Source organism: Daphnia carinata, chromosome 5, assembly GCF_022539665.2.
Source record: "Daphnia carinata strain CSIRO-1 chromosome 5, CSIRO_AGI_Dcar_HiC_V3, whole genome shotgun sequence".
In the NCBI taxonomy this organism is placed as follows: Eukaryota; Metazoa; Arthropoda; class Branchiopoda; order Diplostraca; family Daphniidae; genus Daphnia; species Daphnia carinata.
The window spans coordinates 4,059,070-4,083,922 of NC_081335.1; the positions used below are offsets into that span (position 1 = coordinate 4,059,070).

At 41.0% G+C, this 24,853-nt stretch overlaps 3 protein-coding genes across 4 annotated transcripts; all 3 read right to left on the minus strand.

Moving 5' to 3' along the window:
• Positions 1 to 946: 946 nt before the first annotated feature.
• On the minus strand, positions 947 to 9,308 carry LOC130695857 (sodium-dependent dopamine transporter-like). The gene is made up of 16 exons (XM_057518928.2): positions 8,967 to 9,308; positions 8,362 to 8,555; positions 8,256 to 8,273; positions 6,183 to 6,262; positions 6,051 to 6,105; positions 4,956 to 5,110; positions 4,648 to 4,808; positions 4,426 to 4,564; positions 4,166 to 4,300; positions 3,901 to 4,004; positions 3,073 to 3,310; positions 2,851 to 2,979; positions 2,656 to 2,755; positions 2,222 to 2,322; positions 1,985 to 2,152; positions 947 to 1,897 (listed from the first exon to the last, which is right to left on the minus strand). The coding sequence occupies exons 1-16, from the start codon at positions 9,002 to 9,004 to the stop codon at positions 1,748 to 1,750; spliced, it is 1,965 nt and encodes a 654-aa protein (XP_057374911.1). The 5' UTR covers positions 9,005 to 9,308; the 3' UTR covers positions 947 to 1,747.
• A 604-nt stretch (positions 9,309 to 9,912) lies between these two features.
• LOC130695822 (uncharacterized) lies at positions 9,913 to 16,813 on the minus strand. Of its 2 annotated transcripts, XM_057518880.2 has the most exons (13): positions 16,666 to 16,813; positions 16,097 to 16,144; positions 14,593 to 14,790; positions 13,875 to 14,006; positions 13,620 to 13,805; positions 13,333 to 13,395; positions 13,069 to 13,157; positions 12,878 to 12,970; positions 12,115 to 12,800; positions 11,918 to 12,051; positions 11,567 to 11,758; positions 10,789 to 11,142; positions 9,917 to 10,269 (listed from the first exon to the last, which is right to left on the minus strand). In XM_057518880.2, exons 1-13 carry the CDS (start codon positions 16,739 to 16,741, stop codon positions 10,133 to 10,135), a joined length of 2,388 nt encoding a protein of 795 aa, XP_057374863.2. In that variant the 5' UTR covers positions 16,742 to 16,813; the 3' UTR covers positions 9,917 to 10,132. The 2 variants fall into 2 exon arrangements, with proteins under 2 accessions (XP_057374864.2, XP_057374863.2); XM_057518881.2 differs by lacking the exon at positions 11,567 to 11,758 and having other exon boundaries at positions 9,913 to 10,269.
• A 4,198-nt stretch (positions 16,814 to 21,011) lies between these two features.
• On the minus strand, positions 21,012 to 24,092 carry LOC130695827 (maltase 1-like). Its single transcript, XM_057518888.2, has 12 exons — positions 23,667 to 24,092; positions 23,427 to 23,500; positions 23,262 to 23,364; positions 23,092 to 23,144; positions 22,875 to 22,979; positions 22,681 to 22,806; positions 22,385 to 22,608; positions 22,159 to 22,324; positions 21,812 to 22,085; positions 21,552 to 21,744; positions 21,341 to 21,481; positions 21,012 to 21,274 (listed from the first exon to the last, which is right to left on the minus strand). Exons 1-12 carry the CDS (start codon positions 24,013 to 24,015, stop codon positions 21,196 to 21,198), a joined length of 1,887 nt encoding a protein of 628 aa, XP_057374871.1. The 5' UTR covers positions 24,016 to 24,092; the 3' UTR covers positions 21,012 to 21,195.
• Positions 24,093 to 24,853: the final 761 nt, after the last annotated feature.

Genomic DNA, 24,853 nt, shown 5'->3' on the forward strand with positions numbered 1-24,853 from the left:
GTGTGTGTGTGTGTGTGTGTATACGGCACATGTGTGTAGAGAAGCACTCTATCGAGCGTGTTGGCGTCGAACGAAAACCGCAGCCGGAAAAATGAAAGAGTTGGTCAATCGAAAATCATTGTTTAGATGATTACAACTGCTGGACAACAACGTTTGGCTTTATTTAGTGCCTTCTTATTTATCGCTCCGTTTTGCCCGACGACTTAGAAAATGCCTGGAAATCGGGTCAGTTTTCCTTGTTTTTTCTTTACGTCAACACGTTCCAGTTTTTTTTTTTTTCAAAACTCACCCGCGATGGGCCGATAAATCAATGCGACATTCTCTCAATGAATGACCATATCAAACTGATTGTAGTCACCTACCACCACGTTATTGATAAACGCCCGAAAAAAAGATGGCGTAGCTCAGCCGCAGGTGAATTGCCATTTCATTTTTCACGTCACTGATGGCCAAAACTTTCAAAAGCAAACTGAAGTGTTAAAAGTGTTGTTTTAATGACATGCACTCGCCAATGTGCTGTTTTTACACCAACATGAAAATGCAACGAAAACAGACGCCTGTGAATCGGATCGAGAGTCGGACGTCCGATGCGAGAGAAAGTGCCACACTTTCATTTCCACCATCAGGTGTTTAACTGTTCACTATCCCATAGAATATGGGGGCCTAGAGGAAGACCTGAATTTCCTATCGAAACTAAAATTTTTAATCACGAACTTCGTTGTTCTAACATGGGACTCCCATTTCGAAAGTGTCTGTGTACGTTTAGCATTTGCGGTGAAAGCACTTTTTGCCCAGCTCCGCGATGCGGTTGGCCATTTTGGCCTGGACATTCTACAAAAAAACACGCTAAAATTTGGTGGAAATAGAATTAAATAATAAAAAAAAGGAAAACAAACACTGGTTTTATTGTAATTGTTTTGTTTGTTTTTTTCGGCTATTTTTGTTTTGACAAGTGACTGAGAGGGGGATGGTTAGAAATCAATAACACTCACGCACAAAACAAATCAATTAAGAAAACGTGTCTTTTTAATTATCATCGGGGATTTTAGAAAAACGGACAAAAATCACGTTGGCCTTCCGGATACTGGCTGATGTATGCGGAATGCCAATGCTAACGTGCTGCTTGCGGGCATAAAATGTAGCGATGGGGAAAATGACTTTTTTTTTTATAGATATCCATGACGTATGGAAATCAAAAGTTCCTTTACAAAATAGACACTGCGAAACAACGACAAATTGCAGCGCTAACACACGTGACATTGAAATAGACGCCAACAAAAGTCATCGGCTGTGTGTGTTTGAAAAACAAACAAACAAAAGACGTACAAATAGAGGACATGGAAAGTTGAAGGGCAATAGTAAAAAGAACTAGAATAAATAGCGAGTAATTAAGATCAACGACACCACAATCGTAATTTTGACTTGTCGATTTAAAATAATTGGTACGTTTAACTACACGGCATTTTAATGGAATCAGTTCTCCTGCCGATTCTAAAATGCAATTGCGTACCGGTTTGGCCAAAAAAAAAAAAAAAAAGAAAATACCATTTAAAGATAGACGCTGTGATAGTATAAAAAAAAGAAACAACGACGACATGCACCTCTCGTGGGTATAGAAATTCGACTAAATCTAGCAAACGTCGATTGCTATATTTTGTTTTTGGCCTATGCGTGGCTCTTCGTACCGAAAATAATCGAATTGAACTCTCGTTCGTGTTTGCTAACAATAGCTGGCAGCCCCCAAAAATTAGACGTAGGTGCTTCGATCGGTGGAAGTTGCCTTGAAATTCTCATCGATGATCAATAAAGTCGTCGGTCGTTCGTTCGTTATGGCATTGTCCACCACAATCATCGAATCATGTTGAACGACGTACGGCGTCACCAGTAGTTTCATTCGCTATTTGCAATGGCACATACACACAGAGAAAGGAAAAAGATAGTTGAATGATAGACCTTCAGGAGATCGCAAAGTATTGACATTTACTTGACAGAACGTTCCAGGTGTGATGATTATTTGATAAATGGCAACGGTAGGTATCATGGCGATGCTGGAACCTGCTATGCACCATCCCAATAAGTTAGCCCACATCGGATAGACATATCCATCGTACTCCAGCGGCTTGTAATCCCATAAACCGTAGCCGATAATGCCCTTTTTGTTTCAATATTAAAAAACATCAATAAACCTAATTGTTTTGCTGAAAGAAACGAAAATGCTTACCATGAGGAAGATGGGAGCGATGAATTTCCAACAGACCCGCCAATAGATTCCAGGACAAAAACCGGTCATCGCTTTGATATCTTGGCAGAAGCGATCGATCCCTGTTTGTTTTTTATTTTGTTTTTCACAAAAAAGAAAAAAAAAAAATTTAAATACAGTTTAGCGAGTTAGTTGAACAACGAACAAGAGCGATCAACATGGCTTGCATTCTAGAATGAAGTGCTGAGTGCACGAAAATTCATAACGACATTTGCTTGCTCACTCACGTCAGCATTGCAGAGAGCTTCTTAACGCAAACTTTGTTCGCCAAATAATATACGGATTGGTGCTTGTCTGTACATGAAAATCACGTTGTCCAACAACGGGGGCTTGAGTAGTAAGCCTAATTATTATTATTTTTTTTTTTTTTTTTTTGGAAGATCTAGTTAACCTACCGTAAATCCAGGACACGGCGATGGATTCAAAGAGAACGGCGATGAGGATAGAAAAGCCGGCGGCGAAGCGGTCCAACAGGTTGAAAAAGTAAAAACCGCCCTGTGAAAAAAGCCGAAGGGCAAATGTAAATGATTGAATTGAAAAAAAAATCAAATAAACTGAAAAAAGTCCTCAAAATCTGAAATTGATATAACCTGAGAACAGGAAGCCAATCCGACGACAAAGTAGACGCTAAAGAGACATCCAACAAAGATTTCACGATGCCGCCCAATGATGGGGTATTCGTCGCTCAGTGCGGTGATGATAGCTTCCGATCCGCCAAACTTGTTGTACACAATGATACAATACGAGAACATATACGACATTTTTTTTAGTCCCGATGATGGGCAAGGTTTTTTTTAAATCAATATGCTTACGGAGCTGTCCAGTCCGAGTGTCATGAGCATCATGAAGAAGAGCAACGACCAGAATGTGGATCCGGGCATCGTTGCGATGGCTTCCGGATAAACGACAAAGACTAGGCCCGGTCCTTCGGTTGCCACCTGGTCGATGGGCTTTCCCGACCGTAACGCCATGTAGCCGAGCACGGAAAAGATGACGAAGCCGGCCAGAAAACTCGTCGAACAGTTGATTAAAGATGTCAGAAGAGCGTCCCTGTTTGTTTGTTTTTTTAGGAGGGGGGGGGGGATTTCATTTCATATTTAAAAGCTGATGGGAATATACTTACAACGCTGGGAAAAAGCTATAGTAATTATCTATTTATAGATGGCCGTGTATAACGTGATACTAAAATTAGATCAAGGACAATCGCTGTCCTAAATTTCTAATTCGTAGTAATGGCGGTTTTGGAACTCATTTCTATATAGACTAATCAACCCATGACAAAGCCCACGAGCAATTATCCTATGTTGACTCACTCACCGATAGCATAGTACTAAAGAGAACATGGGGAAATAAGATGGCAGATTTAAAAAAAGAAAAACAATTTAATTCCTTGACATTCACGCGTTTGAAATGTGTCAACCATCTGTTAGTCCACGGAGGCCTAACAAAAAACTCTTAAATTGCCATATTGTTTCCCTCTTCATTTTTCTACCCTTCAATTAAAAATGTAACAATAAAAAAAACGTGAGTTCTATTACACTTCGAGGTTCGTAAACTTTACGGTGCGCAGTTATAACATTCGAGCTTGATAACGTATGTGAGTTGGTGTATGTAAGTAAGGCGGTCGTAAGCCTACTCACTTGTAAACGTTGTTGTGGAACTTGTTGTAAGAGGCAAACGCCAGTAGGACGCCAAAGCCGGGCCCAAGGGAGAAGTAGACTTGCGTGGCTGCGTCGACCCACACCTGAGTTCGTCATAATAAAAAGAAATTCAAATTTATTATTATTTTTTTAAAGATTAGAATTAATCACAAGCGGAACATCAAAAGCCATTGAAATACACGCTAATTTCAGGACTGTATTATAACGTATTTATTAAATGGGAGATGGGAAGTTGAGGACTCACCTCGGCTTTCTTGAGGGCTTCGAAGTTGGGCGATAGATAATAGCGGATGCCTTCGGCCGAGCCCGGCAGCGTGATTCCACGCACCAACAAGATAAAGAGGACGACGTAAGGGAAGAGCGCCGTGAACCAGACAACCTAACCCGTGTTAAAAATTTACATTTATTGATCATTATTTTCAAAGCGAATTTCATTGTTTAATGTTAAAAATAATTTTTTTTTTGGAACAGACGGTCATTCCATAATTGATAGGTTACACTTGCCTTGCCAGAAGTGGAAATTCCCTTCCATAAACTGAAGTAACAAATCAAGTAGACGACTAGAAGACAGAGCGCAATGTCCCATTTGATGGCGCCTAGGTCGTCGATGCCTTTGCTCTGATTCAGTTCCAGCAAACCGCGCCTTTTTTTTTTACAAGCATTAAAAACACATATTATATCTTCTTCTGATATACGTGGACTGAAAATGTCGTCTAAAGCTCTTACACGAAGTACTCCCAAGCGGCTGACGTGTAATTAGTTGCCTGTTGGGTTGAATTCAATTCGGTTTGGCTCTCGAAATCCGATAGAGGGTCGCTGATGTTCGTCTGGCTGATGTTCGTACGATTATTGACGATGTAAAAACTGCCGTTGAACTCGTGATTTACCTATACGGGAAATTGTGTTCGAATCAGTTCAAACAGACACTCGTGCAATTGAGGTACATTAGACGTAGGCCGCTTTTTATCACGTACGTATTAAAGGAAGACGCTTTCTTTTGTTAAGAAACAACGACAGTCTTTTTTTTTTTTTACCTCGGCGCACTGAGGCGTGTTCCACGAATTGGAGCAACTGGTCCACGGTAATTGGCTGGTAAACGAAGCGAAAAAGAAGTGTAGCGCCCAGGCGATGATGACGTTGTAGAAAAAGTCCACGTAGAAAGCGATGAGGACGACAGCAAATCCAATGCCTACAAAGTTCACACATCGCATGCAAATGAACCAAATGCAAAATATTAAAACATATAGCCCTCAAGCGCTGGCACTTGCGGAAATCTTTGACGTTCTAGACAGCCGGTCCGATCTCTTTTGGAACATACAACAATACGCACGCACACACACACACACACACAAAATGTATGGAAAATGGGGGGTAATGCCACATCGATTCAATTAAATAGGCCATCCGACCGCATTCCTATTCAACTCTTCTATTGTCGCAAGATTCTCCGACCTGGACAAGTGATCCTTTTCAGATTGCAGGAAGCTGAGTAAACCGAAAACGCAGATATCGTTAAGGACGATCGATTAGCTCCAGTGACAAATGAGTGATTGATTCGTCAATTTAGGGCTGTCCCCCCCACTATGTGAAGTCTTTGTCAATTGTGTGTAGTGACCCAACCAAGTGGAAATGTCGTATCTAAAAAGCGAGTGGACCTTTATCTTTTGTTGAATGCCTTTCTTTCAGCATGGCTGATTCGTCGGACGTAACTAAACGCGTATGGATCTTTAGTAGCCAATTATGAAAATGCGTTATCTTCCCAACGTCGCCGGCGGGACGCAAAGAGGGTAGCAACGGGACTCAAGTGCAACTACACCCGTCATAATGACTGGCTATATTCGTGCTCTTGAAAATGTTGAAGGTAAATGTCTGGTGATGTCATAGTCTACTTATGTTTTACTACGTTTCCACTCGTCTTGCGTCATCGTAATTAGCATAACCGACAGAGCGAAGCGTTGAAACAGGACATTGAGCACATAGTAGACGATATAAAGCCATGAAATGAGGTAACACGTATGCGCAAAAAAAAAAAAGTCATCGAGCGTAACATGGATGTAATATGTGTGTGGCTTTCGTTTCTTACCAATGCCAAACAATATGGTAGATGCTTTTTAAGCGAAACTGATTACCTTTGAAGAGCGGAACGATCCTGCCCCAGCTGGTGATGGCACCCTTTCTGTAAAACTGCAAGCGTTAAACAAAATCCTCATTTTAAAAGATGATTATTTCGTTTTAAGAACGTAGACGAAAAAGCCCCGTACCTGACCGAGAGCCAGTTCCATGTAGAAGAGCGGTATGCCACCGACGAACAGCATGATTCCGTATGGAATGAGAAAGGCACCTGTAAATAAATTAATACTAAAATTAAAACCAATGTGAAAACTTAAATGGATATAAAGGGCAGAAGGTTGGAGAATGTTCCAGGATGTAACACGGTAATATTGTGTAGCACCCAGTGACAGTAAAGTATATATTGCGGGTGCTCAGGAAAATAAGACCGAAAACATCCATCAACAGCTGGAACTGACACTCGAGGGCCAAGCCACTTAGAAAGCTCCCCGCTTTACGTTTGCCGTGCTTGATGAAGGGTTATGGCCCAAAAATATGCGACGCCTTCCAGCAACGCTCGTGGCTTGCACTTAGTTGGAAACGAACACGTCACAACGATATAGCGGCGGTGGACACAACGTGTTGATGATGAATGCCTCTTGATCTCGGTCGCATAGATCACGAATCAACATGACAAATGAGCACGCATCGCACACACCTATACGCTTTGCAACAACAAAATTTGTTTGAATGTTATGGAACGTGGTGATCATTGAAGTTTCGCACAGTCCCGCATCCTTCGTTGCGTAGACGAGGGAATGTGGGGTTACATTGTGCCTTCATTAAGGAATGAATTTTTAAACAAGGGCAGAATACTCTGCGTGCTAAATTACTAACCTTAACTTCCACGTACAACCTGACCGCATCGATGACACACACACACACACACGCACAACAAAAAAAAATTATTTTCGCCTGTATCTACTGGAATTTTCAATCAAGAATTCTGTTTAATTAACTCCTGAACAACCCCCGGGGCAAGTCCGGACATGATTGTAGACGCCGTCTAGTTAGCTTTAATTATGTATATCTCATTTGGAATGCGTTGAAAGAGGGGGGTAATAACGTCGAGAAGAGGGGTGGAATAAATACGATACGATAGATTAGGGGGGGGGGGGAATGAAGGTGCTGGACCCGAGGGAAATATTTCTAGACGAACATCATTTTTATGATTTGGTTGTCAGAAGAAATAAAGAGGGTGTACAGTTGGCCGTCGATAGCCCACAAGGAAAATAAAGCGACAGTTATGGACAATGCTAATTAATAAGGGATGCACCCCGGAAGAATTTGATGAGCAATGAAAAGAAAAAAAGATGAGACGTATACAGTCAAACGAAATCCTAATAAATTAGCGTCCAGCAAAAAAAGAACCTACGTTGATGAAGGACATATGAAATTGGATAATTTCGTGTGTGTGTGTGTGTGCTTTATTATTTGATTATCTGACAGGCTAGATGAGATTCGATGGCATTTGCGGACACAGCTGACAGTGGCTCATGAATCACAGTCGCCGTTTACGAGAGTTAAGCTTATCAACAAGCAACGGACGCTCCTTGAAACCCTAGAATTTATTTCGCTCTTCTTCGAGTTGTCGACTCTTCGTGCCTCACGTCATATCCAACAGAAGGCATTTCTCTTCGTGGAACGCTCAATTTTGATCCCACCCCCCCCTCCCCCCGGTCCGTCTCTACGACACTTTAGTGTGTCCGTGCTTTTTCTCTATAGGTCCTTTTCCCTTTTGATACATTTTTAGCCCTTACACACAAAGACTTTTTGGGGGTGCCATATAAACAATAACGTGCCACATTATAAGCACACACAGCTCATCATAGAAGAAGAAAAAAGAAAAGCACTTGGAGATTCTAATCTCGCCCTATTGCCTTTTTTTTTTGCCTCTCTTTTATACTGATCACGCTTCCTGGCCGTCATATCTTGGTGGCACTTGATGAAAACGACGTTCAACTGTTAGCGAAAACAAAAGAACACTCTAGCGATTACGAATATAGGACACGACCTCCCCGAAGTTTTCTATATTTGCCTCTTTGTTTTTTTGTTTGTTTTTTTTGTTCCTACGTGACCAAGTCGAAGGATCGCAAGTCCCGATTTGCTATGCGATGGAAATGAAGAAAAATAAAGAGGCGTTCGTGATGTACCGAAGAAAGTATGATGAATTAAAAAGGCGATTAAAACGATGACGGATCGTGCTAAAATGGAAAGAACCTTACCTCCTCCATTCTTGTAGCCTATAGGATTCCAATATTTGCGCGTGCAAAAAGAAAAGAAATTAATTTTAAATGAATAATTCGAATGGGGGAAATGATTTGATCTTACAGTAATAGGGAAAGCGCCAGACGTTGGCGAGATCGACGGCGAAACCGATGACGGATAACAAGAAATCGACCTTCTTGTTCCACGTTTCACGCGGCTCCCCTTCGTTCGACAGCGTTCGCGACACCGGTGGTTTATTGAGCGCCGTCACTTCGTTAAGCGGCACGCTGCTGGTCCCATCTGCGTTGTTACTTTTCCTTTAAAAAAAGAAAAAACGAAAACATTCGGTGAGGATTCAAATTGTTTTTAAATTAAGAAATCAACACAACAACTGTTCGTATTTAGCTCGAGTCTGTAACGCCATCTAAAGTACTACGTAATAAGCTGTAGTGATGCAAATACATAAGCCGTTCGGCACAGCGGCGGTGTAGTGTAATTTTGATAAAGAGGAAATGGGGAGGCAGTTTGATTTTAATCCTGCCGTTGTACGATGACACCAGTACGGTATCTGGCAATATTCAGACGGGCGGCATTAGTCGGGATCAACGTGTACAATACGTCGTAAATGCTTCGACTCGAAATTTATAGAGTGAAAAACAGCGTGTCAGACGTTTGAAACGTAATGCAAACAGCAAATAATAATCGACATAGGGTAAACTACAACTTACCCCATCCAGCTATCCACTCTTTTCTTGAGATTTTGCATTTTCAATAAAAACAAAAACAAATTCTCCAATTCCTTAAATGATGACGATACAATCAGCTGACCCCCTCCCCCCCAAAAAAAAGATTTGAAAAAAAAAAAAAAAAAAAGATAATAAATCACTCGTATTTGAATTGGTCTTCTTCTATGTTGGTTTGAAGAAACGTAAACCTCCCGCTCCGGTCATGATGACCACTCGCTATAAAGGCAACCCCCCAACTAAATTCGTATCTCTCAAATGAAACGTTGAGTGTTTCAGTGCGAGAGAAGAAATGTTGCAGAACAAAGAAAATTGGCGCCAATTGCTGATTGGATAAATGAAGACGGCGGAAGAACTCTGGTTAAGAAGCGATCACCAACAAGGGCGGCCGACATCTGAGAAGGCAGAGGACAACGTGGCAACAGGTCATGTCTAGCAACCAGTTCTCTCTCCTCTTTTTTTTTTTTTTTTACATATATATTTTACTTCCTCCCTTTTTTGTGTGTGTGTGATTTTGCTCCTTTTTAATTTGGTGCAAGTTCTGCTCCGCCCTGCGATGCACTCCTGTATAGGGATTTTGCGTACACATCAAACGGCGTGCGCATGCGCCGACCATATCTGGTCCATCTCCATCTATCGGTGAGTTTATATTTATTGAAAATTTGTAACTGTTTGCATACGAGTTTTGTCCCTCAGTTTATTCAAATGAGGTGGTGATTGAAAAAAAAAAACTAGAATAAAAAAAAAACAAGTTACTAATGAACGATGTAACGTGTTAACCAAGGTCAGCATTCATCACGAAAAGTTTTTTTCTTTTTATATTGAACAGATTTTTTATTTCATTCGATATCGGCCGGGAAAATTTGGTATTCATAAACAACGGAGATTGGAACTTCACCAAAAAAAAAAAAAAAATGGGGAAAAGAGGGGAAAGACTGTCGCACACCTAAATTCAAAAATCACTTCGTGCTATTTCGTGCAACTCGTCATACGAACAAAAAATATAAAACGTTTAAGAAGAAAGCACCCATTTGAACAAAAAAAAGGAATAATAAATGATTGTTATGTGTTAATTAGCGTGACGAAGGCGTGATTTGACGCGTTTACTGGGGGGGGAGCAGATCAGATACAAAAATCGAGAACTGCGTTCATTAGCACTTGAGATTCACGCAATTGACGCCGATCTCTGTGCATTTGCATTCAACGCATGGTCCCGACAGCTCATCGATGATGCGTCCCACTCGGTACATCTGCCCGTAAATGTTGCAGCTGTCAATCCTCAATCCTCCTGGATTTTGGCGGTCATCAAAGACAAAGAACAATTAGATTTCGTTTTCAACCACTTCTTAATTCATTTTAAATTTCAACGTAAACAAACCCCTCCCAGTTGGCTTTGTACGCAGACTTTGCGTCTATTAGAAAAACCCAACGATCGAATCGAGCATTTAAAAAGAAAAGAGAAACAAAAAAAAAAAATCAATGTCCCATTTCCAAAAAAAAACAAAAAAACTTCATTTTCTATTCCATTTCCCGATGGGAGTTGATCGGCTGTAAAGTTCCTTATGTTTCAATTTCTTTTTTCAGCTGTCAAATTGGGGGATGAAAAAATCAATCGCTCGATGGAATGAGACGCTGTCAACTCTACGAACAGATTGAATAATCACGTTTTGTTCTTTCTTTCTTCCCTGGGCATAACAAGATGGGACAGTATTGGGACTTTAATCCTTAATCAATAAAGACTCAAGCATAAAGGCAATCTACTAACGAAACAGTCTTATATATATCAATCAAAATTGATTGGATATACCTGTAGCGAAAGGTGCTGGCACTCCGACTAGATTATTTATTGCCGGCTTGTTGAATTTGCTGTTGAACGATCTGGCCGTCGTTGGCACGGTCGGTCGCGGCGTAGGCCTACTCGATGTGAAGCGCCGCAACAAGAAGCTCGGCGTAGGTGGAGGCGGAGGCAGAGTGCTGCTCGGCCGAGGTGGGAACGTCACTTTGAAGGCCAGCATAGGCGACGATGGCTGCGTGGTCGATGTTGTTTTCAATTCTTCATCCGATGGTTGCTGCTGGACTTTCTCTTCCGGCTGACCTTTATCGCTTGCGATCGTGCTGTTAACGACATCGTTCAACGGTTCCACTCGATCACCAGCATTCCCTGATTTTTACGTAAATTGAAATGTGAAACATTCAAATGGCATCGTGTTCTAATGATTGAATCATTTTGTTTTTGGTAAGTCTTTCATTCGTTAGTACGTTTGAAAGCAACGAGTCTGTGAAGATGCAATCAAATGTCTCAAGAGATCGCGTTTCCCCAGCTGATAAAAGAAGCCAATCAAAAGACGCAAATTTCTGTCACGAACCAGACATTCCAGATTGACGCAAACAACGGTGCCGTGATTAGAACTGACGCAAGTGCACATCATCCCGCAACAAGCAAAATCCCCCTCTTGTGCGTCTCTTTCTCTCCCCCCCCCCTTCTATCTATTCGAAATGCGATTATCGATTTGTGAAGAACAAAAAGTAGATAGCGTGTCATCGAGTTGTACGCGGAGTGCAATTTAGAAGGCGAGGCAACTTACCACCGCAGACCACTTGTCCGCAACAGAAACCGGGCTGGTCAAGCCGCTGACAGCCGGGCAATAGGGGAGCGCACTGCGTTTCGTGGCAAACGATCTCGCCCAGCATGCAGCGACAGATCTTGCAGGCATCCTCCACTTCACCCTTGATCAACTCGCCGTGGTTATACAAATTGCCACCGCTACTACAGTGCTCTATGTGTTGCGTGCAAACATATCACCAGCAGCAAACGAGAGGCCCATTAGTTTCCAAGGTTAACATGGTTACATAAGACGGCGTGCAATCGTAAGCGTGAATGATTAATTAGCAAGCCAATTAGAGTTTTGTAGAAATGTGTAGGGGGGGGGGGCTACCTGTTTGCGATTCAGAGGCAGCTGCCTGAGACATTGGCGTCCGCTGTTCCATGACACCGCCTAAATTCAATCGTTCGTCTTCTTCTAAATTGGGCACGCCCATCACCGCATCTGCCGCCACGAACGGAATGATTCTGATCGATTGAGTGATAGGTAAACATTTAAAAACGTTAAAACATAATAGATGAAACACTCACTCGAGATTAGGCAACGACGGAGGCAGTTCCATGTTGCTGTAATCGTAATCGAGGGGCTCCTCTTCTTCCGCCAACATTGGAGGTACCAGCGGAACGGCTTGTCCCGCATCGGCCATCGGTTTGGCTGTTTTATTATCAACAGGCATAACGTTAGCGTTGGTCGGTGGAGGAGCTGCCACCGGAGCGGCCGTTGCGTTCGTTTTCGCCGCATCTTCTTTGCCCACCACGCGGGCGGAGGATTGCGAAACGGACGTAATCGATGAAGAAACGCTGACTTCAATGTTCCTTTCGGCCGCTTCGGCCTCTAATTCGTCTGGAGTCAATTCAGGTTCTTCATCCAGACGCGATGAAGCTGGTAAATCATCGAAGATGGGCTCCTCCTCATCTCCAGTTATGGCCGTCGGTGCGACGCTGTCATCCATTGCGACCGTGGCCGACTCTTCTGGCACGTCGGTGCTGGACATTGGGGCAGGTACTCGACTTTCTATCAAAGATCCCTCGATGGCCAACGAATCGAAATGCGGGCCTTCCACAGTTTCGATCGAGTCGAGTCGGACGTCGTTATTCGGGGACTCGTCAATCGCTTTGCGGAAGAACGATGCAGCGGAAATGGCCTCTAAATTGGATTGCGGATCCTCTTCCGTCAGGTGATCCGGTCCAAGGGTAACGGCATTGGCTTCCTCAGGCTTTTACAATTCAAAACGAAATGATTTAATTTCAAAAGAGGGACCAACAGAGTCAGTTGTGCTTGTTCCAGGCTTACCTGTGCTGTACTGGAAGGCGTGGCTTCTGTGACTTTGACTTCAGCGCTACGTTTCGTCAGCATCTTCTTGCGCAAGACACGCGAATTGGCCAGCTGGATGTAACACATTGCCGCGTTTAAAACAAAAATGAAACCAACAGATGTGAAGCAGAAGAATGCCAACAACAATAAACAATCGATGATAATCGTACCTTCTGGTGATGTGAGGACGTCGTCGAAGAAGAATCGAAAATGCGGTCATTGCCCCGTACGTTTGCCGCACCAAGACGAACGCGGTCACCTGTTTTGTTGTTGTTTATTGTTAGTTTAATTGTCCAAGAAAATAAACAAACGTTGATGCGTTGGGTGACGCAACTCTATCCCGACCAAAATTCTAAACATATAATTCCCCCCCACACTTTGCCGAAATTTTTACGAGCAAGTTACAAGCGATAGATAAGCAAACAAACATATACCTCGACGTTCGGTGGGTGTAATCGTCTTGAGTACGACGGAAGTGGCGTTGACCGTCGCCGTGGCTTTGTATGGTAATAAACATAAATAAATTACGAGGAGAAAATAAATAAATTCTAAAATTTATTTATTTTTTTTTTTCAGTTTTGAACACGCACGCACGTTATGCCCCCTAGGACAGTTTAAATCATTGGGCGACATGTAGCGCAACGTAATTCTTTGGCAAAAAATGAAATGTCCATTTTTTTAAATGGATGGAGAAGGAAAAAAAAAAATGGAAAAAGCTTACCACAATCGTAATGAGTTGGACAACAGGCCAAATCGCGGAAGCGGGGCGTGCATCCTTCCAGTTCCGGTTCGGCGCATCGCGGTTTGACGCACGTCTGTTTCCCTTTTAAGCAGAAACAATATTCGCAAGTGGACGACGTCATCATGGCAGAGCCGTCGGCGTACAACGTTCCAGAATCCACGCAACCTGAGGAAAATTCCAATTTTAATTTCATCATAATCGTATTCATTTCAACTTTAACATGGAAAGACGTACCTTGTTTATCGCTGCCACTTTTGGCAAGATGTTTCACCAATCTTTTACGCAAATCTTCGCGAACTTTCCAGGCTCCCACCTGACCGGTAGGATCTTTGCGGAAGAGTCGGTTCCCACCGGAATGTGCACCGGCTGTTCCAGACAAATGGAATTACATCAGTTTAGAATTTTTTTTTAACGCAATATACGAAGCTACGAAGACGTTTGGTAGACTGAATTTGTTTCAAGGGTATCCTGGCCAGTCAAGGGCAAAATTCAAGGTGTTAAAATAATGTGTTCACCGTTAAGAGAAAAGTTCGTCAACGATCTATTGTCACGATTGTATATTCGCTGACGATCGTCTCACGTGTAACCCTTTGCCCAACCGATTGCTATTCACGCCGACAAAGAGAAACAGCAGTGGTTTTTTTCAAAAATTTCTTAAACGAAAATTTTAAAAGCAGACCGTAATAAAACTTGTTGTAGCGTTTAACTTGTTCTTCTTTTCGCTGAAAAACAATCCGAAAAAAAAATAGCCCATTTATTATTTTCCAGAAAAACATTTATTCTTTCACGTTTAAATGGCGATGATACGACCCTCAGGGCTAACGCTTCGTGACAATCAACTCATGTGAAGTAAAAAAAAAAAAAAATCTATTCTTGCTGGTTATTTGCCAATGACCTTCGCTTGTATCTTATCAAAAATAAGTATGACTTAAAGAAACAAAAAAACACTTACGGCAATGTAATTTCGGGCAGCATGCGTTCTTCCTCTCGACAAGAACGCAGCCGGCCGGTGGCGGGTAAATGTCGTGCAGGAAAGGGCAGACTTGCAGGTGACAACGCAACGCTCCGTTCTGGCAGCTGCAGTTGAGACAAGGTTCTTTGGTGACCACCGTTTGGCTTTCTTTATAGAACTTGCCGTCGTACAAGCAGCCTTGAGCAACAACGAAAAAAAACAAAACAAATATCGTGTAATTATTACGCGGTTAGAACATGAAAAAACAAACGAGCCCAAACCGACAATTTTTTGTTGGTTCTTGTATCAAAAAATGATGTGTGTACCGTGTCAATTACACGCCGTGTGACCGAAATTGCGGAACGACCGCGAAAGCTATCAGATCAGAAAAGAAGATGATTACAGAGCCCAACTTAAACTTGATGGCCCTTCGTTTTGTTTGTTGTTTTTTCTTACTATTTGAACTGAAAAATTAAAGAGCTTTTAATGTCAAATATTTCTTTGTGCATAGCGTGTTTTTTTTTAAATGACAGTCGGGACCCGCATTCCGTGAGCAGGATAACAAAGGTCGAGATGAACAGGTAAAAATGGCCGTTGGGCATTTAACTGGATTACCTTTATTTTTTTTCATTTCGAATTTTCTTCTTTCTGAAATTGAACCGGGCAGCGCATTAAGATGGCTGACCAGTTATTTGTTCTTTCTACTACTACGCAACGTGTGATTAGAAAAAAAAAAGAAACACGCTTTTTTCTCTCCCCCGACTGGAAATGCTAATGAGGCACAATTTAAAATATGTTATCGAGAATGCAAAAATCCCGATTTTTTTTTTAACAATACCCCGCTTCAGCAACCCATTTTCCCTTTTTCTGTATCACGCTAGTCTCCCTTTTTTTTTTGTCATGTAATTTTCATTTTCAAGAAAAAAAAAGGAATGTTTTCATTTTCTTATTCCAACGTCTTGGACGAAATTTTATTTCGAACTTTTTCAAGGTCTTTTACGGTCATCAACCGACACTTCCCTTCGCCACTTTTCAACAATTGTACACTACACCTAGTTCCTCCTCAGCTACTACACTCTTATGGCTCCTCTTTTTTTTTCTTTTGAAATGGCGCATATCTCTTTTGTGTTATTATCATTTTATTTAATTCTTTTTTTTTACTGTTTGCTGTTGTGTGTCGATATAAAAGGATTGTACCGCTAGCTTTGCTTCAATAACCCAAGCACGTCTTCGAACTCGACGGTAGAAAGGACTTTAATAAAAAAACGGCGTCGAAACCCCAAAAATTAAAGCGGGAATTCATTGGGCAACGTCGAGTTGAACTCGCTAAATCTGCCGGCTTTTTGAGAAATTTAATTGAAAAGACTGCACTTGTGAACTTGGAATCAAAGAAAGAAAAAAATTGGGAGGAAGCCGTCCCGCTCAACGAACTCGGTCGAGAGTTCCTTTTGCATACAAATGAAACAAAAGCGGATGTGAAAAAAAAGAAAGAAAATTTATTTACCTGTGCGTTGAGGATCATCCACCGTGACATCAATGTCCGACATTGGAGCTATAAAAAAAATGAAAGAAATGGATCATTACATCTGGTTCTAGTTTTTTTTTAATTTCAAAGATCGCAAATGACACAAGTCGATGGTAAATTATTAATGGTCAGCTGAGCTGCGGCTAACGTGTGATTCACGTTAGAATGTGCACAACTCAAATGCAAAATAATCAGTGGAAAAGATCGTCAGCTGTAACATGACACGATATCTCTGTGGGAAATGTATCACATACGTTCGAAAAGTTTGCACGCAAAAACCGGTCAAAATCTTACCAAACTGGTCCTTGACTATGCAAATTTACACACAAAAACAAGTTACCCTGCAAAAAAAACTGTTCACAGCTAACTAGCCTATCGAAAATGCCTGAATTTAGAAACAAAAGAAAATCGAATGGGCGGTTTTCATCGATATCGTTCTTTCCGAGAATAGCTGTTTTTTTGTTTTACTAAACACCCTTCTTTCTCTAAAGCCAGACGGCCTTGAACCACAAAACTTAAATGAATTGCTTTCAAAAATGAGTTATTACCTGTTGAAATGGTAAGCCACGATAGCGAGGATACGAGAAGAACGTGCCAGAGTCGAACGGAGTTGAACGGCGCCATACCAATGTCGCTGAGCACCGAAACAGTTGTGAACGAAATAGCCCCAAACTTGTGAACGAAACAGAAAAAAAAACAGAATCGAAAAAGACAACCTTCAGAAACTGTTGTGTAGCCACTTGTTGGCTGAAGCTTCTAGCCACAACTGACAGGGCGAGCTCAAGAGCGGGTTTTTTTTGTTCGACTGTCGTCTTCACCTTCCACAGCGCTACAACCTAATGTTTGGTGTATAGTGGGCTACGGTCGGGCGAGTTTGAGCTTGTTTTTGAGTTGAATATAGTTCGATGGCCGTTTTGTTCGATTTTTTCAAATAGTTTGCCACCCACTTAATTGTGCGGCTATTTCTACTCATGCAACAACAAAAGTAGATCTGCTATTCGCTGAAACTAGAACAGATTTTTTTTGTTTGTTTTCAAACCACATCATTTCGTCCGCTATAAATAAAGAGTACCTTGTTATATTTTATGGAGGAGGAGTTTTATTTTATTTATTTTGGCCTCGTTCTCCACTGACCTGAGACATGTGATCTTCTGCCCTATTCTCACGGTTGGCTGTTACATCTTCGTTTTTTTTGTGACACAATGTTCAATGATAATTTTTTCGAAAAGGGGGGGATGATTGAAAAAAACTACTTTGACTAACTGTTGTTGACGATTGCGAACCGGAAAGTCATATAAGAAAGCGGAAATCACGGCTAAGAACGATGGGTTGTCTGGCAACGAAACCTTAACCGAACACTGTGTAAGTTTAAATCGATTATTTCAGCATACACGCCTTGTTGATTTCAGTCTCAATCGAAATCCGTCTCACTCACGAGGATAATCATCAGTGCGATGACAGCGTATTTTCGAAAGAAATCTCGTACACCTGAAGGACATTTCAAGGTAAAAATGGATGTGACCAAACCTTGAGCAAAATGTGGACATCCAATCGCCATTCTGTTTCATGGACAATGTCAATTTCAAACGAAACACGCGATTTATCCTAGCGTTACGTATCTACAGCAATACAACTAAAGCCTTCAAAATTCAATCATCTATCTTGCTACTACATTATATTTTTTTTAAATTAAGCATTGTCTAATGAGCGTTACCATTTATCACGTTCAAGTTTCCTTAATCCGACCGCTGCTCTTCTGCCGGTCTTCGTGACGCGAACAGATCAAACTCGTTATGATCCACTAACAGCAGGACGAAGGATTTCTCAGAGATATGTGATATCAAGTGTATCGATTTAAATAAAAAACAAAACAAACTTGAACTATGTATTAGCACTTAACACGTTTCCCCCTTTAATTATGAAATACGAGCTCTCTTTTGAGTGTAACCTTCAAGTGAGTGCAATGAACTCAATGTCCTAGGGACGTCGCCATCGAGTTTGCCGAAAGGGCAAAAAACAAAAAAACATGGTTTTCAAAAACGTAAATGGACGGCAGACCGCATCTAAGTGAGAGCGCCACAATGGAACGTGATTGGTGAACGAGAGCTTCCGGTGTTGGTCTCGCAAGTTGCCGGTTGTTGTTCACAGATAATCGGTCAGGACGTGTCTACATATACGTTAAGTCGCAACGTATCCACTTGTTGAGCTGCACACGTCCTGGTACTGTATGTTTGTTTTGCTGATCTGAGGAAGCCATTTTGGACTTCTGCAAAATATTGAAATGAAACATGTGAAACATATGTAAACGTTTTGGGCATTTATATCCCATGGGGGCGATTTGGGAAAAAGGAAAGTTGCAGTTTGGCGTTTCTATCCCCAAAGGAGCGAGTTTTGTAAAAAGAAACGATGCAGTTTAGCGAAATTCCAAGGCCACAGTTTCTCTTACTATTCCCTATAGACTAGAAACCTTTTGCAAAATATGCTAATCGAGAGCAATGTTTGCGGTTGCGACATTCTAGATGAATATTCATGATGGCATTTTTCAGAGATTATGCATGTTTTTTTGTTTCACTTCAATCCCTAGACATTAGAAAGCCTGAATCCTATTTAAATGAGATGAGAGCAAAGATGATTCGGTAATAAAAAAATAGCTTTTGAAATTTTACTTTTGCAATCATTTGAACGTGTTTAAATAGATGCTTCTTTTAATCAGTATATTTTTGGTCGGGAAAATTGGACCCTGTTCAAAATTTTCATTAAAATTGGTGCAAATGAAAAATGGCTCAGTAGAAAAACGGGCCCTCCATTCCGGTTTATTTCTTCTACAATTAAAAATATTTGGCCCAATCACCAACGGTGATGAACCAGAAGTATCACTCTATCTAAAAAAAACGTGAATCATGTGATGTTGGGACCAGCACCGCCAGCAAAGCAACGGGACATACGAAATCGGGAATATGACTCAATTTCTTCAAAATATCCTTTGAAACGAAAAAAAAAGTACGGTTCTTTTTTGTTGTTGTTGTCGTGTTGACGTTGTTAACCCTCCGGGGTTTTTATAATCATGTACATTGTAAAAGAAGAAGCAGAAAAATACATAACAGCATAAAGTATGTATACGCAGGTCCATTTGTATTCCAAATGACGTCAACATCCCAGTTGTTTTCCAGATGACGTGGAATTGACAATAGGACCGTACGGTTGGTTGGAATATAATCATCAAACCTTGTAGTGCCCAAGGCTTATATTCTTTTTATTTTTTCGAAAAAAGGAAAACCCAAATCAAAGTCTATGGAGAAACCCATAAACCTTGATATGGCTTTTGTTTTGCGTCAGTGTCATTTTGCCATCCACGGGAGGGCTTTTCGATCATAAATACGGTAAACATGAAAACATAAAAGAAAATAAAGGACATTGCGAACTAGAGGAAATATTGTTCTCCCCTCCTTGGAAAGAGTATATTTACAAGAGATTTGGTGTCAGAACGTTAACGATATCGTGATTGGGGATGTAAAAACCAATGTTCGTTTATCGCCATTGTTCCTCGTTCTAAATTAAGATCTGTTTCTTTTTTTTTAATCAAAAACTTAATTGGTGAAGCAAGAATTATATTTACACATGGAGGTGAATCATCATACGAATTTCTCATTTCGAGGCCTTGGCCAAGTATCAAATTGCCTCCCGTCATTATATAAATATACACACAGCCAAGGATAAACCAGTTGAAATCCACGGCCTGTGCCGTGGAATGTTAACATCAAAATGCACATTGCGTTTCGTTAGACAAGAACCGATTTAATATATAGTGCTTCCGGTTTCACCGGCTTTCGTGATGCACCTATTTCGTTATGACTCAGACTATCGATTTGTGTGTGTACCGTAATTACATATTTTTGTTCAAGGTAAGAATCCGTACTTTAGCCACATTTGTTTGACGCACCTATCTCTATTAGCCCCCAAAAAATTGTGGAACAAGTTAAATACAGACACCAAGAAGCCCACAAACTATGGAATGCTGGAACCATCCTTATTTATTAAAAGGCGTGCACACATAAGTTCAAACGTCTAAGCGTTTCGTTCCAATGCGAAGCAACGTGGGTGAAACAGAAATGGGGCGTCAGCGTACTGCAGACTCAAAAGTGCTTCACATTCAAATTGGCAAATGAAAATTCATTTAAATAAACAAACAAACACGAAGGGGAAATTCACTTTCAGTTGGGCAACGATGGGTCAAATAATTTCCGCAAAAGCCTCCACATCATTCGATAGCGAGTAGTTTTTTTGCACACAGTTTCAATGATTTTGCTGCTCGTTTGCAACCACGTCACTGATCTCAACATCTCCTGGTTTTTGCGTTTCCACGCGTGAATTTCATCGGACACCATCAAGAAGCAGGCGGCTATTAGCAACGTAAACAAAGGTATCCTCAGCAATCCGCGGACCATCTACAAATATGGCTTCGTTCAATCATGTGCAATTTATAAACACAAAGATTGCGCTACTCACGTGGCGCAAATGTTCTGTTGGAGTTCTTTCTCGTTTCTCCGGGCCAGCCCACATTTCCAATCGACCCACTAATATCGAACTCTGTTTGAAAACTACTGAAATTTGATTGAATGTTTTGCAAGTAAACCTTGAAAATGATCTTCTCTTGGGAAAAAAGAGACCCTTGTGAACAGTCGTCGAAATTCCTCGAGCTCTTTTGGCCAAGGTTGTTGTCTGACCCGATATCTCTTTAAAGGCGCATCGATTCTTTAAGAGGACTTGTTTGGAAATCGATCGAAGTCTGAAATTATCGTAGATTTCTTTAGGGGCTGTAGTGGGGTTTTAAGGAACATATGCGCACAAGGATGGAAGTGGTTATGGTATAGTAAACAAAATCATGATAATAAAAAAAAGCAATCAAGTACTTGTATTATAAAAGATTGATGTTTGTCATGTGAAAAACAAAAAATTAAATGACGGCAAAGAATCGTTCCTGTTTCATTTTTTCGAATGTATTTAGTTGGGTATGTGTGTGTGTGTATGAAGGCGTCTTACTAATTATTGTGGTAGAACAATCAGGGTAGTTAACCAAATTACTGCTTCCAAAAGGAAAAAATGGCGACCTCTTTTGGTTCTACTGTTACGTCTGATTTTTTCACTGGCGAAGTCTCCCTGGAATTTAAAGGGGAGTCTTTGTTTACAGTTTGAAATTTTCCTATTTGAACAGAAAATACTCACGTTCGACTTCCTTCCGTTTTGATTTTGCGGATAACTGTCATTTCATTCGAAATGTAAGTAGTGTTGTAAAACGATAACGTCTTACGCTGACTGCCGACGTTCCACACGATCAGAAATCCCGTATTATTCCAGGCGTGAACCCTTATGAAAGTAGTCATAAAACCCAAATTCATTAAACCGTTAAATGAAGTCATTCTCATATTCAACATACCTCGTAAAAGAAAATATGTCTGTGTCGACGATGGGGAACTCGATAGTTCCATTAGTTAGTGCCAACGAAGTCTTCTTGATGGCTACCATGTCTTTGATTGTGTTCCACAGCGAATTGGATCTAGATTTCAGTGAGTCAACGGTTGGGTCGTTGTTGTTCACCGGAAGCCATGGATTGGCAGCGGAAGTGAAACCTTTTGTCCCAAAACATGACTGATTACAAGATCTCTGTCGAACCGAAGACGGCAAGTTGTAAATTACCTGCATGTCGTGAAGTGTTCCATTTCATGGGAGTACGGAACGGATCACGTGATATCAAATTGTAGTTGACAGTACCAGCCTCTTTGGCAGCACCATCGACCGTTTCTTCGTATTTAATAGCCATGTTGTTGCTGAATTGCAACTCTTCTCCGTAGTAGATGGACGATGATCCCGGCAGGAAAATCTGAATCATCTGCAAACCGACAGCCAATTGATTGAACTTTGAATAGATGCGACTGTGGGTCTCGTCACCCAACGTCCACGTCGGCCACGCCTGTAATCAGATATCATTAAACTACATGTTAAAAAAAAAGTCAGATTCATCTGGGAAAAGAAAATTCTTATACCCTGGTCTTGTTAAATGCTTCGAGCGATTGGTTAACTAAAGCTTTTAATTGTAAACCGTCGAATGTCGAATTCAATTTGTAAAGCGCGTTGGTCGTCATCGACTGGTACGTTTGCCACCACCTTTCGTCACTCATCACTCGTTCATTGGCTTCCACAAATAATATTCTAAATGAATTTTTCATTATCGTTAAGTTTTAAGAAGAGAATGGAGTTGAAAGCTGATACCTTTCTTCACCCAATCGGGGCATCATCATGACGGATGCAAAGATGTCGTTGACGGCTTGATAACTTTCGGGCAAATCCCGCGTGAAATTGTGGCTAAAAGAGGCATAATCCTGTGTATTACCTAATTGACTTTCGTCGCTTAACTGGGCGTCTTCGTACAGGAAAGCGACGTCCCGCACGTAGAACCCATCCACTCCCATATCCAACCAGAAGGTAGCCGCGCTCTTATTACATTTTAAAAAATGTATGTTTAATGTTATTTATTATTTTTGTTTGTTAATGTGATAATGTATTACTTTCATTTCCTGGACAATTTGTGGGTGTCGGTAATTGAGGTCCGGCTCGTTCCTCCAGAATTGCCGGAGATAATATTCTTGCCTAATTTCACTCCACTGCCAGGCCGACCCGTTATACATCGATACCTAAACAATGGAGATAATCCATTAAGGATGACACATTGACAGATGGGCCATCATTATTATCATTTTACCCAGTTGTTGGGAGGTAGGGGTTTTGCATCTGTGCCCACTTTGCCTTTATTCCAGATGTAATAGTCCCTGTAAGGAGGTGTTGACGACTGGGATTGCTTAAACCACTAGAAGACATGACAACGAGTACAGAAGTAAGAACGTAAAAAAACGTAAAAAGGAAAATTGAAAATTTCAGATAACAATCCCCATTTGTTGCACCCTATGTGCACAACTAACCTTATGCGCACTTCCGCTATGATTCAATATGATGTCCATGATAACCTTAATTCCTAAAAAAAAAATTATAAAAGCAGTCCTCTGTTATCCTTTCGATGTTTACTTAACATTGACATTGACTTGCTAATGGTTCCTAATGACGCAAATCGATATCTAGTTATGGCAAGTACCCAATAGTTTGGCCGAAATGACGAGCTCACGAAAATCTTGAAGTTGTCCATACTCGACTTTAACGGCCGTAATGTCTATGACGTCCGTGCCGGTTATTGTGTTCTGTCGAATTGAGAAAAATATGAACATTGTTAAACGTAACATTTAAAGAGAAAATATTATACCGTGTTTTGGATAGGCGACAGCCACAAAACATCAATTCCCAGTTCTTTCAAATACGGTAACCGTTCCTGGAGTCCTGTGCAATAGAACACAACGATAACGTTCCCCCGTACAAAAAGCGTTGATTATCTCAAAACATACAATTCATGTGTTTGAATAATAAATATTTGAAATGGTTGCGCAACTTAGCCGCACCGTAGGCGACAACGCCTAAATTGTTTGTGATTAAAAGAAAAAGAAACCTTTGAAATCTCCTAGTCCGTCTCCATCAGAGTCCGCGTACGACGTTACATAGCAACGGTAGATTGTGGCATTTTGCCACCACTTCAAATGGACTGGCTCTACGGGAACGGCAGATGACTTCTTGCCCAAAGTTACGCCGAGGACGATGGCTAAAATAATCAACAAAATGAGCGCGCTCATTCCGGCGATGAACCATTTGTTACGCATCAAACGAGAACATTGTAGCTTCCTCTTTTGCACCGCTGAACTTTTAATGATGTATGTTTTCTTCGGGATCGGGGGAGCGCTTGAAGGGACTCTTCGGCCTCCTCGTAATCGGTCATCCTCACTGTCCGACGACGATACCATTCCACTTTTTAGTGATAAATTAAAGCACTGATTCAAAAACAAATTGAAATGAAACTGTAATACAACAATCCGTAGAAAGAGGGCGCGTTATGCACGATTAGCTTTTCCAGTCACAATGAGAAAGAAAAAAAGAAGTGAACGTTTAGTGAGTTTTGAAATTTCAACTTCGTTGTCGGTGGTTATCTAAATCGTAAGTTATCTTTGTTGACAGAAGTGATAACTGATATCACCCCCCCACGTATGTGGTGTTCGTCATATAACCTTCTGGGCAACGTGAAAAATAACAACTCGAACCTTAAAACGAAAGATAATAGTTATTATGTATCACACAACTGCACGATGAAGCATAACAAAATTTAGAAACTAAACAAATTCGAGTAGGTGATGTTTCCTTGTAAGGTGAAATTTCGGTGTATTGGACAAACGAAACAAGATGTACCTCAAGTTACCAGTGGATTGACAGCTATAAATGAGTAAATAAGAGTGTCTATGTAACATCGGGGAAAAGGACAGATTGCGGCAATGGAAAGCCAATACGTTTTTATGGGACTGTACGCACATAAGGTGACGTTCGTTCAATAAAAATGAATATGTCCACAACGACTAACATGCAAATTATTCTCGCATGGATGAGGCAATTGGGTGTACATTCGAACGGCCTCTACAGAAAAGGAACAGCAAGATGCCAAATAATTAAAAGTTTATAATGCTTCCGAATTTCGCTTCGCCCACATTAATTGATATTTCAAAACATATCAGATAGCGATGGATAATCTGACGCTACGTTTATTTTTACTTGCCGTGCAATCGTAACAGGAAACGTGGTGATAAATGAATT

Excerpts from the sequence above, each read along its gene's own strand:
- LOC130695822 (XM_057518880.2), bottom strand. The coding sequence starts at position 16,741 with ATGGCGCCGTTCAACTCCGTTCGACTCTGGCACGTTCTTCTCGTATCC. Across the intron at positions 14,791-16,096 it reads GGATGATCCTCAACGCACAG|GCTGCTTGTACGACGGCAAG; the intron begins GTAAATAAATTT and ends TTGTTGCTCAAG. Across the intron at positions 11,759-11,917 it reads TGCCTCTGAATCGCAAACAG|AGCACTGTAGTAGCGGTGGC; the intron begins GTAGCCCCCCCC and ends CGCAACACATAG.
- LOC130695827 (XM_057518888.2), bottom strand. The coding sequence starts at position 24,015 with ATGGTATCGTCGTCGGACAGTGAGGATGACCGATTACGAGGAGGCCGA. Across the intron at positions 23,501-23,666 it reads CGGACTAGGAGATTTCAAAG|GACTCCAGGAACGGTTACCG; the intron begins GTTTCTTTTTCT and ends TCTATTGCACAG. Across the intron at positions 23,145-23,261 it reads CATTTCGGCCAAACTATTGG|GAATTAAGGTTATCATGGAC; the intron begins GTACTTGCCATA and ends TTTTTTTTTTAG.
- LOC130695857 (XM_057518928.2), bottom strand. The coding sequence starts at position 9,004 with ATGCAAAATCTCAAGAAAAGAGTGGATAGCTGGATGGG. Across the intron at positions 8,556-8,966 it reads AGAGTGGATAGCTGGATGGG|GAAAAGTAACAACGCAGATG; the intron begins GTAAGTTGTAGT and ends CTTTTTTTAAAG. Across the intron at positions 5,111-6,050 it reads GATCGTTCCGCTCTTCAAAG|GCATTGGATTTGCTGTCGTC; the intron begins GTAATCAGTTTC and ends TGAACTTTGTAG.